Raw genomic sequence first — 13,393 nt, forward strand, 5'->3', positions numbered from 1 at the left:
CAGAGGACTGAGATATAGATATCAAATAAAATATACGACAAACGAAGGTTTGTTACATCGATATTCTAAATAAAACATCTAAAAATAGGTTTAATTTTACTTTACTGCTTAGTATTAATATTATATTAAATTTGTAATAATTTTACTTGACTAAATTTGAATGAAATATTTGCTGTAGAGGCGTTAATTACCCAAAGGAACGCGACCGGACTTTTGAATGAACGACCACTTTGTTTGAATCCTGAATACTCTATGTTAATCTTTGTTTTTCCTTAGTTACAAACAAAAAAAAATGTATGTACCCGGAAGTGACGTTTGAATATTTCATTTCTCATCTGACTCCACCCGAGTCGCATTTGCATTTGCACGCGCCCTTTTAATGAAAGTGAACTGTGCCTGCAGGATTATCCTGTTCACTTTGCAGACACTCCAAAGGCTATAAATTTTCATCGAACGAGATTTATTCCTCACCCTCGCTCACGCAGACGAACACATACATATAGATAGAAATAAACTCGCTTTCTGCTTCCGTCGAAACATCGATAGTCCAATGATTGCATTGAAAACGAAAAGGAAAACTTTTTCATTGGTAAAGCAAACTCTTTTTTTTTTTATTTTATTATTTATTATGGCAACATTCTTTGACATGTAGACATTCCAATTTGTTTTACGCGTTTGGAAAGGCTAGTATTTCTCAATTAATGAAGCTCTCAGTGTCCTGCAGAAAAAAATATTAATGCCTTACATTTTGTGCGGGATTAAAGAGATTTGCTTCCCGTCCATTCGCACAGAGGATTATCCGTATCTGTAATATGAATGGCTACAATAAATATAGCTAGGCAAGAAATTAGGTTCCAAGCTTATTTAGTCTAATTAGAGTTACAACCCTATTATTCAGTTTCTAAAGACTTTTTAGACTTAAAACTTTTTTGTAAGAATAATACAAATTTCATATAAATAACGAAATATTAGATGTTTTTATTTAACTACATTTTATAATAATTATTGTACCGCGTGGCAATACATAGATATTGATTACTTTTTGTGTGATTTTTGTTAATGAATGCTTATGGTATTAATGAATGTTTGTTATATAATTCGAGAATTTCATTGAATTACTTATAATTACGATCAAAGTAATTTATTAATGAATAGAATACAAAGTTTTTGTACCGTGTTTTTGTTTGGTTAATTTGTTTGTTTATTTTTGCTCCCATGCAAATGAGAGTGCACCCTATTTATATGCATTTTCATGTTCCGGTTTGTTGTAGTCGAATTAAATCAATTACACTCTAATTGAAGCCATTTGCGTCGGATTATTTTACGTGTGTTCAATGCAAATCGCATCCGATTCGTCCTTTTTTTATTACTGTTATGTGCTTGTACTTGTATTTTATTTTTAGAGCGTTTCCCCTTTTTTACCGTTTCGATTCGAATTTACTGCCCAAGCCGAGGAAGAAACAACGATATATACACTTGTTTACTGAAGGTGTGCGTATTTGGATTACGTGCTTCCGTTACGATTCCGAAGCCATAAAGTTCCTACTAAAATGTACAAAGCCGACTTGGACCCTGGGGGAATTGTTTATTATCCTGGAATACTGGGTCATCATCGGAAGCATCCTTTGCTGTGCTAGATGTAATACAATTTAAAGGAGAAACGAATAATAAACAAAAGCAAAACAGGAAAATCAATCGCATTCACGCAAATTGTGTTGGAAAATTGTATATAATTTGTGATTTTGTTTTGTTTGCGCTTGTTTGAATCTACCCTTTCCGCGGTACTCGTGGCGCCATCTGTGTGCGGTGGATTAAAGTTGGAAGCAAGAATCCTTGTTCGAGGGCGAGTCGAATATTTTGGTTTTCGCACCCTCAGTGCAGATGGCGTTTACTGCTCCGTAATCTAGATGTTCTGCGAGCATTTGGATTACTTGCGCAATGGGGGTGTTTAAAAATCATATACACATTATATTTTGAGAACAAAATCATTTATTTTCTTTATTATATATTGATAATCGATGATCTATAATAACAAATTTGTTGTTATATATAATGATATAATTAGAAATTAATTCTAAAATGCAGCACTTTATTTTTAAGAAACTCGAAGACATGGAGAGGAAAATAGCATGGAATCGAAAAAGAGACCTTGAATTAGAAACACATAGATAGAATAATTGTATAGAGGAAGTTAAGGTATCCAACGGGGGTATACTATGAGAGGAAACAGACAGATTGTAGAGTTATATAGAGAAAATTAAGGTACCTATAATAAATACACCAATGCACATAAAGATCAATTGACTACCTTCAATCTTTCAACTTCCAATTAAAAGGGTTCCTGTCGGAATTTACAGATTTCGCTATTTGTGTGGCATTATCATTCAAGAAGGTAATCTGAAACTGAAGCAAATACATGCATATTACATGGATTACCAAAGATTTTAGTTTCGATTATTTGATAAAATTTGAAAAAAAATACACAATACGTATTTTTTTTGAATTATTCTTAAGATATTATTTGCTTTTCAATTATTATTGACTTGGTTAACTAGGTAATGATATTAACATATAGTAATATGTAAAAATTAGTTTTATTGTAAAATTTAAATTTTAGTTATTATAAATACTGTACTGAATTAGTAAATATATAATATTACGTTATATAATAATAAGTTATCAATAATTCACATAATGCGGATTAGATTCATTAGTCCGGATTAAAAATTTCAAAACAAACAGAAAAGTGCGTAATAAAAATAAATTCTATTGAATATAAGTCAAAATAAAGAATAAATTTATTCCAATTGAATTTATTCATTTATTTTAAAATTTGTTTTAATATAATTAAATCGTTAAGGCATCATTGAAAAATCTTCAACGCTGTCCTGTATTTATTTGAGTGAAATGGTTCAAATGTATACATTTTTTTTTTGATATAAAACGGAATTAAATTGAGCGTTAAGGGGAAGTGCGTGTCCCTTCAGGGTGGAATTTAATTAATTGAATGGACGTAAATCCTTTCAATTATCAAATATTCGCAATAATTCCGTTCGCAAGACGATTTCGTTTCCCCGCCGATGATTACATTCCAGTTCGTTTGCGACAATCTTCGAGGATTCTGGTCACACAAAGCAGAGGGGGATCGTAAAAAGAATGAAGGAAATAAAGACCAGCGTAGAAAAAAGGAAATATAATAATCTCGCAGCAAGAAAGTTTCATTTCAAAAAGTCATTAAGGGAGAGAAGGCGGTCCCCTTCTTTTTTGTTCTCCGCTGCAATTAAATTGCCATTAAACATTTAAGATATGCAAAAATACTTTTGAAAATACAAACGCAATATATAAATAATATTTATTCGTTTCATTTTTCTTATCTGGTATGATATTTGTAAAAGTTTGTAATTTTTGAGCTTTAATTGTGTCTGTATTTGTTATAAGTTTTACTTCTAACTGGAGTATTAATCAATAGACACGTTATGACTAATAACTAATGACTAATATCATTGTATTCTAATCATTCAATAACATTTCCGAATTAATAATATCTATTGATGTTTATGGGATATTGTTGTTTCCATAATGGAGCACATCGTTTTGAAAACAGAAGAAATGTTGACTATAGAGAGGCTAATTTGGACTTAAAGAACTTAGACAATTACACAGAAGATGTTAAGGTACCCATGATAAGTCCACTATTGTCTATAAATAATTCAGTAGACTATGAGAGGAATATAGCTGCATTGAGTTGAAAGAGAAATTGGAGTTGAATTGGAAGCACATGGATTGCATAATTACATATAGGAAGTTAAGTCCACCATTGTACACAAACCAAACAGTAGAGACTATGAGAGGGAAATAGCTTCATTGAGAAAGAGAAACGCAAAATTGGAAGCAGAGATATTGGTGAGTTCTATTAAAGAAATTAAGGTACCTATGATAAATCCACCATTGTCAACAAAGATCAATTCACCACCTTCAAATACAAAAATTCTTGCCTCTACGGAATTTCAAGATTTTGCTAGTATTTCAACAATAAGTTGGTTTTAACGAAGAAATAAAATCTGAAACCGAAGCAATTTTTTTCTTGCACAATACATACAGAACTTCAACCGGAAGCCCGATTTGGTAATTACCAGATAGCTGATGATCTTGACAATAACTATATCATCAGATATTAAAACTATAAACATAATAACAATATATAAAATAGTAGATATGTTACGACTAAGTTATAATCATGTAATGTTATTGTATTCTAATCACGTTACAGACTTTCGATATTGATAATCATATCTTGATATTTCTCGGATATTATTTGCAATAGTTGACTATTAACTGCGAATGTGAAAGTATTGTTATAATTGCATATTGATTGCGCAATGGAGGAGCACATTTCATTGAATAGACTGGAAGACCGGGAGAGGAGAATAAAAGTATTGGAATTGCAAAGGAATGACTCTGGAGACAATAATTTGGAGGCAAACGTGAATCATGTAGATGTTGATAGTGACTTCATCACTATCCATTACCTTACAAGAAGAATAAGAAATTTAGAATGTCGACGTACAACAACAATAAATTAACTCTCGGATAAAGGTAATTTGAACAACAAACAAATTATCTCTTACGTAATACATGAACTACCCAGCGAGATCCAACCCATCGCATATTTGATTGCTAAGTTCGATAATTGAAACTTTTACATTTTTTATTTTTGTATTTTGTATTTACTAGTAAAATAATATATGTTGTATTGTGAAAAGGTTTTTTTATAAATGCATTTAAAGTTAATAGTTTCAATATTTTTCCATAATTGTTACAAAATATTTTTTTAGGGCATACATTTTTTATGATATTTTAAATATGCTATAGGTTGAATGATTTTTGTAAATCTAATATAAAGTAAATCATTCGTTATCATTGCAGAATTTTCCAGAAAGTTGATTGGAAAATAAATATTTCGATTTACGTATGTGGAATATCTTGCTACATCTTCTGATAGAATTCGTTGTTCATTCTAGCGTGGCATTACTTTCCTCCGGGGATTTAGCTTCCGCAGAGAATAATAAAAAAAGTATATATTTATAGCCGGGTTTACCTAACATTCCAAGTCTGAAAAAAAAACATGTAATCGTGGAATTGTATACCGATATGCCATTAGGATGTTGCCAGAATTTGCCAGTTTTCGTGTGAGTGTATATTTTTTTTGGTTTCTTCGTCAGGATGGGTTTACACGAAATTTGATTATGTGGTGAGCGGGGCTATTAGCATTGAAATTTATAGGGGACGAAGGGCGTTTTTAGAGTGGGAAGGGCTTCCTCCAAGTTGGCGACGAATAATGGGTGGTCGTCTCTCGTTAATTGTGCGATCAGTGCTAGTGGCCGTCGTTCAGACTCATTACGAGGCGGTTTTATACCGAAATTGCACGACTCCATTTGTAGGGTGGCATTTTTGCTTTTCTCTCCCTTTTTTAAATGAAAACTCGAAGGGAGAATCACGCCCAAATATTAGATTTATGGCCTTAATTCGCGAACACATGCATATACGTACGGCATACCAACACACACGGCTTCCAGCCAGCCCTTCCGAATATATGTAACCATTGTTAAGTTCAACAAAGCCTCGTCAGCGCCCTTTGTCCCGGCTCCTCCGTATGTAATACAATATGTGTATGATTAGTGGGTACACCATTATCATATGCTCTCGTTCTTGTCGACTAAATGGAAATACCGATTGCCGCAAGATCGTAAAAATACGAATACTTTTATTTTAATTCATTGCAATGTTCCGTAGATATACAGGTTTTCTTTATTATACAACCAATCGAAACATACATTACTCATTTGTCATCCGTCTGTATTCAATATAATGTATTTATTCTGTCCATTTATGAAATTTTTTGGAAGTTCAAAAATGATTACACATTCCTGATTTAATTACAAACTTTCTCCTCAACGCAAGATTTTATAACACTAATTTTATTCTGAATAATACTCATTAATTTATCTTAAGAACCAATGAATAGAAATCTAATTAAAAAAACATTCTAGACTAATATTTATATTGTAATTCAAACATTTATTTTGTAAACTAAACCCATATCACCAAATTGTTTTTATGTTATTTAAAAAAAACCTCTACCTAGACCTCTGGATATGAAAATACCCATATAACAAAATTGTTTGTATATATTTTTAAACATAAAACCTTAGGGCAACTTCACCTAACCTAACATTTTCTCGGACCTACGGTACTAGAGTGGATAAGAAAATAAATACGTCTATAAATTATTGAGATGTATTTCTAAAATAAAACCAAAATCATTACATGCAAACCAAAAAGAGACATTGAGATAATGTGTAGTCATACGTTATTTTTCTCGCACCCACTGAAATACCAAAACTACTCGTTAGTGGAGAAACCAGTTTCCGTAAACTAATGAACGATTGCTCTATTGCTGCAAACACAAAGAGGGCTCACAAAGGGCCTGAATTGGAAGAAAAAAACTTAACAATTGCAGTTTCAACTCAAAACGGAAATGATCATGGGATTTCTGTATTTTATTAGTTTCGAGTGAGTTTTCCAAATGTATTGAAGTGAGCTTCATCAGTGATGCGACGATATATTTTAATTGTATTTCATTAAAAACAATTCCTCGAGCGCGAGAGAAAAATAATAACTGAACGAATACATTATGCATTCCGGCTATATTTCATTTGCAAGCGCCTTAACGAACTTATGCAAAACAAACCGAGAACCACCATCTCCATTTCTCTCTCTCTCTCTCTCATTCTCTCTTTCTCTTTCGATCGAATCCCATCCGCCCATGTCCTCACTTCATCATCTCCAGCCAGATTTCGAGCACCGTTCAATTAGGCAGATTATTACTCTTCTGCTTTCATCCTCCTTAGAGCCGGGACTGTTAAATTGCTGATATTTAGTATAATTGTTTACGAAAGCCAAATGTCGCAGTCATTAATTTTACTATTTTAACAACTTGGAAAGTAGCTCTTTGATAATCCCACTCATGGATTTACTAATGTCTTTGTAAACAATGTATATAAAACAAGCAGAATACTGATTAACATTGTGTCAACAGTGTTATGTCATCACCCCAATAATTACTTTGCCATATGGTGTCTTTGTTTCTAAATTAGTTCGTCCCTTTCATTAAGATATTTTGTTTATTGACAATTTTAATCAATATTTGATGAAACTTATATACATAGCGCAAAGACTGTAGACTGACTGTAGTCAGATTCCTTTCTATGTATGTAATTTATGTATATTACGCTATTTTTACCAAGTAACTTGTCAAGTTATATAATTATATTTTAGAGGTCTTTCCGCCGTCTGCAAGTGTTTGTTAAGTGCTATATATGTATAATGTATCTTATTGATTAGCAGTATTTGTACGAATTACCATTATAATTGTTGATAGATTGATAAGATTCTTGACAATAAATATGTCAAAAATATGTCAAGTTGTAACTTGCATCTACAATAAAATATGTTCGTTCACTATGAAATCTTGTTTCGCAAATGCTTGTACAAGTATTATTAGCATTTTATTCTATAAAAATGTAATACATTATACTTGAATGATTTGACTTTCCAAGTCACGCGTTGTGTCTGCGTGATGTAATAATCTTCATGACTAGTAATTTTGGAACGTATTGTGTGGAGTGTAGCTGTTTTTATGAGTTTTATTTGTTTCGTTGGATGTAATTTTGGATGTATTTCAAACTAATTGCAAAAAAGGTATAGCAAAACGTATTTTTTTAACCGTTATTTAGAAATATGTGAGGTTGTAACAAATTTATTAAAAAAAATGTGGAATTACTCTGTGGGTGCGAGTTGGCAAAGAAATTTTTATTTACTATTATTACTCTCCGCCGCTAAATTCGAAATTCAATTATACTGGAGGGAATCGGCAGAATTGGATTTAACGTGGGGATGGGGTTTGTGGGTGGCTGAGATGGTTGGTTCGTGATGGGATGGATTCCGTCACGGTTTGTCGCCCGCCGCTGACTTTACAATAAACTTCCCCAAATTAATTTCTCAGTTTCGCGCACAGATCAATCGCAAGTTTCCGCAGGAAGTGCGGCCAATTATTTTAGCACTTAATTGAATCTCAAAATCCACAGCGCGGATCCATTTACACAGGGACTTCCTGCCGCGCGCCGTTTGCAAGTGCCACCACCTTAATATTTCATTCTTCCTAGCCATCCATCCCCGTGTCGCGTCTCTTTGATCTTCATAATTGGCCGTTACCTAAAATGGACGGGTGGTACACCCAACACGATTATTGATGAAGTCATCACTATTATCAACGCGACACTAATTTCATTACTAACTTCATTGCTTATGTAATGCAATAATAAAACTTAAGCAAAAATTACACTAAACAATAAATAATTTACATCTAGAAACATCTTTGCCATCACTACGGACAATATTATCTCGTTATAGTATAATGATGAAGGTATAAAGATAATAGTCCGTAGTTACCCCAATTATATAATTTATACTTTTAGCTGGATATTTGCCAATTTCTATGGTGAACGCAGTATTGCACATCTCGTATCGCGATTTAATATTTGCATTACTTTTTTATAGGATTTTTCATACAAACCAGGCCATTTATGATTTGGGTCATATATTTCTACGGAAAATATCTTAATGCTAAATATCATTTATTTGTTCCAACACTTTTTTTTTTACAAACAAATACTATATTAAGCTATAGTAGTTATTTTAAGTAGTCTAATGCCTGAAAATCTATCATCAATTATGTAACAAAAATTATGACCGGCTGGGAAATTCAGTAAAATTTCATCTGCGAAGTGGATTACGTTGAATAATTCAGAATCTCCGGAGGCATTTTTACTTTACGTCCACTGTCATTGCTGCTCATTTATTTTTATTGCATACTTTTTTTTTTTTATAATTGTACGCCATTAAAATGTAATTCCATTGGTAACGAGTTTTTCGTCCCTAGCGAAATATACGCTGAATTATCAACAGAAATATTACCTCCATGTAAATCATTATTTTTGTTACAAATATCATATGATAATAACACATTTTTTTAATATATAAATTTAACGAGTTACCCGAGTTTCACATGACGAACAAACAAACGGAAACGTTGTTACAGTATACTTTTCCTATTTGAATGAAGTATAGCATATCAAATGTGCGAAGCTGAAACCAACTACGTGAAGTACATGGAATATAGGATTTCATGTAATTTCTATCCTCTTTGTAACAACGTTATAAATTGTTATTTCTATTTTTTTTGCAAATTGTTGAAATATATGTTATAAAATTGTGTGAATGCGGAATGTACAATTCGAATTTAATTGATATGTGAGTTGTGGGAGGAAATGTAATCTACAACGCTGTATTTATTTATTGGCATGGTATAAAACGAACGTGCCTAGGGAAGCCGGGGGAAAAGATGGAAAGAATTGTAATAATAAAAATCGGGTGCGGTATGAATGTTAACGCGCATTAAATACCCACGAGGACGATGGCAGCAGGATTTAATCAGAGCCTGGACCAATGTTTTCACATATATACGAGAACCAGGCTCGCAATGCTTCACGCCTCATAAAGCTAAAGGTTTTTGTTGTTTGCAGCGCATCCTCCGTTCAGAGAAAAAAAAACATACACATAAAAATGGGGACTTTCATACAAAGCGTTTCAAAATCGGGCAAATTCTGGAATCCTATCACAAAGGGCCAGAAATCCGCCAACTCCAGCATTGTCGATTTAATTGAATCGCCTGGAATGTCTGCTCTGGTCTAGTCTGGTGTCCAAGATTTAGTCCTGCTGCTCTGGATGTAATTATTTACTCAAGGACGATGAGTATCTTCTTGCACTACCACTTTAATTACAATTTCACACCGCATTATGTTAAATAGCCACCACAAACGACGAATTAACCTAATTGCGTTACGAATTAATTCGGAATCCCAACTAACATAAAGTTTCGTCGGTTTCCAAACTGAACGTCACGCCTTGAGTGCAAAGTCATTTCATTAAACAACATATCGATGTAGCTCCATAAAATCCGTTAAGTTCATCGTTTAATTACATAATTCACGTTCGGTTTATCTCATTAATCAGTGTTGGAAAACCTCAAGTTTATCCTTCCTGCTTTATCTTGAGCAATATTTTCAGGTATATAGTCTGTGTTTATCCATCAATTTAAAGCTTTTGTGAAACCCCTTTTTATCCCAGTAGCTTCTAAACAAAAACGCGAATATGAAGTAATTTAATTAAACAATATCGATTTATAATACATTAAATTTACCGTTAAATATAAGTTAGTTTTATTTTATAACTATCCAGCAGTGTTGTTAACTTTATCTTTAATGATATTTTAAAATTGTATGAGTTTATTTTGTAAAGATCATATTCATTTCAAATAGATTCAAATTTAATTTATTTTACTCTCATGAGAATTAGAAACTTTTTCTGTAAGTTGTTTGATCGATTTTTCCTTCTTAAAACTATTACGAAAAGTTTATTTCGTATTGTTTTTGCGGACTCCATTGAAACTGATTATCTTGTCGCGAAAGTTTCCATTCCGACATAGAAGTTCTTATACGACGTCTGCAGATAAAAAAATGAAACTTCAAAAACTTTTGGAGAATTCCATTGCGTGAAAATAACACATGCGAGTGTATATAGTATTGTTGCGATGTCCTTTTGAATAGTTTAATTGAAATGATTAATACAATGCTCGGACGAGCTTGGTACATTTGTAGCCAAGTTTAATGTCTATATGCTTACATAGGTATGTATGTATATGCGTGTGTCTGCTTGTGTTTCATTTAATCCCCTGGGAGCATGTTTACTGAGGCTTTCTGAGCAATGTTTGCTCCAACACTTGGGATCAATTGTCTTCGTTAGGCCTAACAGCACAATGCGGCCCAGATGAAAGAGCTACTACATCCCGACGTGAGCGGATTAGACAGCAATTCCTCAGTCTTTTAAAAAATAATGGCCTGTCTGCTCTCTCTCGTGTGGAGCAATTCAATTCGCATCCTCCCCTTTATTAAATATTATACGTTTTTGTTCGCGCTTACACCCTGCAGCTTTAACTTCGAGCTCAAAGGAAATTAAATGGAGGAATAATCTTCCGTTTACGAAGATCTTGTAAAATTAAGGAAGAAACTTATAGAGTCGAGAGGGTTTATAATTTAAATATATAACACACAATTATCGATGTTAGTTTTTTTAAGTGTGCATTAATTCTTGATGTTAAACGATTCAATTACATAATTTCTTCATGATTTATCAATTATATTTATAGTAAAAGTGATTTACACAAAAATTAACTTTAATGTTGTTTATTTACAAGTACCAACATTTATATTTTCGTTCTATAAAACAAAATTGAACATGAAATAATATTTTATTTACAGAAAAAAATATTGACAATTATTGAATGTAATCATTATTTTCTTTCGCATTCATTCCTCTATATACAATTTGTTTACATTGAATCCTTTAGGGACCTACCAATTAAAAAAAAAATCAGTAACACATGTTACCAAAAAAATGCAATTCAAGCGGGTTTTATTTTTATTTGCTCTCAATTCTAACGCATATCTATAATTCCATATAGGAAATTGAAATAAATATTTAACATTCATATAATTTTTATTTGACGTCGTCGTTGTTGGTACCATTGTTTTTCTATTGCTGTTGTTTTATATTCATCACGTAATGAATTGCGTTTTCAATTTGCGTAAAAGCCGTGCACAATGTGCCCTGTTTGTTTGTTCTTTTTTTTGCACAAATGTTCTCATTTCTTCTTTGTTTCAGGTGAGTCCATGCACTTCAAACCGTCCGAACTCCGAATGGAAATTGGCAAGTCTGCGTTTGTTTCTTGTTTGCTCTTTAAACCTATATGCGAGTGAACATTATAAAATATCTAGTTATACTGAATAGTTTGTTAACTTGATTCAAGTTTATAAAGTAAATATTGGAGACAAACTGAAATGCGCGATTTTGATACTAAAAACATGCAATGCGCAAATTTGAAAATTATTATTAAATTTCCATTTAACATTGTCAAATAGTAAGATGATTAATGAGGCTCATCGATCTTATGTGAACTGAAAATTATTGGATCGAAAATCAAAATAAACATACAGACAGCCGTAATATGAAACCGGTGTATTAATGCCATAGCAAAAATCAATAGCCCCAGAGCTTTACGCATCATATAGAAATGAGTATTAAATTCAATGGGATTAGCTCAATCAACAAAATGCATTGTATTTGACCGGCATGGATTAATATTGAATCAATGATCGAAATATGAAATAAAAAATATATAGTTTAGTCGAGATGGGTTAGTTTTGAATGCGACGATAATTAACGTAATTTGGTGAAATGCGTCGGGCATTGTTTATTGGCATCACTGCAGAGAACAGAGAACGGCTCAATTCGAGTGTGTCAATGATTTAATTGAATCCCGGAGCTGCGGAAGAGAAGCGTGAGAGAAAGAGAGGATGAACAGAATGGATAGATGAAAAAGGAATATGATAGAAATAAAAATAGAGTAGGTCCCGGGGACCGATCTATTATTTTAGTTGGCCAGGCGGGTCTCTTCTCTTCGATTCTAGGAACTGAGTGAATGTAGACACATACCTGACCCCGTTCTAGGGGTCCTAGGTGGTCCCCGGCAATTAATCTTAGTTAGAATCAATGCTTAACGAAGGCTCCCAATTCCCCGTGGGGACAGGATGACAAATGAGCTTTGACTATATATATATAAACGTACCACCCACACTCTACAGGAATCGCCGCCCCCCGCGCTCAAATCATGCGGCACAATTTCAAAATTTAAATCGCCGGAAAATGGGAAATCTCACCACGTCCATTCATTCCCCTTCGAATTTCCACTAGAAAGGGCAAACGCTTAATTGAAAATGATTTCATTATGTATTCATTCATTTTTAAAAACGCTGCTCCAGGCGCATCCACCATTTCAAAAATTTCTATTGTGATTTATTCAAATTTTCTTATAGAAGAATTTTAGACTGTATTTGTAAAATAAATTTGTATTTTACGCTCAATTTAAATTTTAGCAGAAATCTACTGAAATAAACCATTTTGTTTTGAATTTAATCAACAAGCATAATACAAATGTTTCATTAAAATCAACCTATTTACACTAATTAAGCAGTGGCTCTAGCCAGTAGGTGATTTCATTAATTAATAGTGGATAAATGTAGCTTCTGTATGCAATGCTTTCATGAGGCAAACTAAATACAACCATTACTTTGATCTTTATTTAGTTTTTGTACAAAAAAATGGAAATAAAAGTTATTATAAGTTTTGGAAATACATATTTATTGCATAAATTAAT

The 13,393-nt window shown here is 32.6% G+C and overlaps 1 protein-coding gene across 1 annotated transcript in view; it reads left to right on the plus strand.

The window, feature by feature from the left end:
- Positions 1-13,063, plus strand: part of LOC108568563 (neurobeachin-like) — a 40,241-nt gene extending 27,178 nt beyond the window's left edge. Inside the window, exons 2-3 of the mRNA XM_017929734.1 lie at positions 11,842-11,890; positions 13,053-13,063. Coding sequence (XP_017785223.1) covers positions 11,842-11,890; positions 13,053-13,063 — 60 coding nt within the window. The remainder of the gene's footprint in view (positions 1-11,841; positions 11,891-13,052) is intronic.
- The last annotated feature ends 330 nt before the right edge of the window (positions 13,064-13,393 follow it).

The sequence above is a fragment of the Nicrophorus vespilloides genome, unplaced genomic scaffold (assembly GCF_001412225.1).
Source record: "Nicrophorus vespilloides isolate i.1.1-1 unplaced genomic scaffold, Nicve_v1.0, whole genome shotgun sequence".
NCBI classification, from domain to species: Eukaryota; Metazoa; Arthropoda; class Insecta; order Coleoptera; family Silphidae; genus Nicrophorus; species Nicrophorus vespilloides.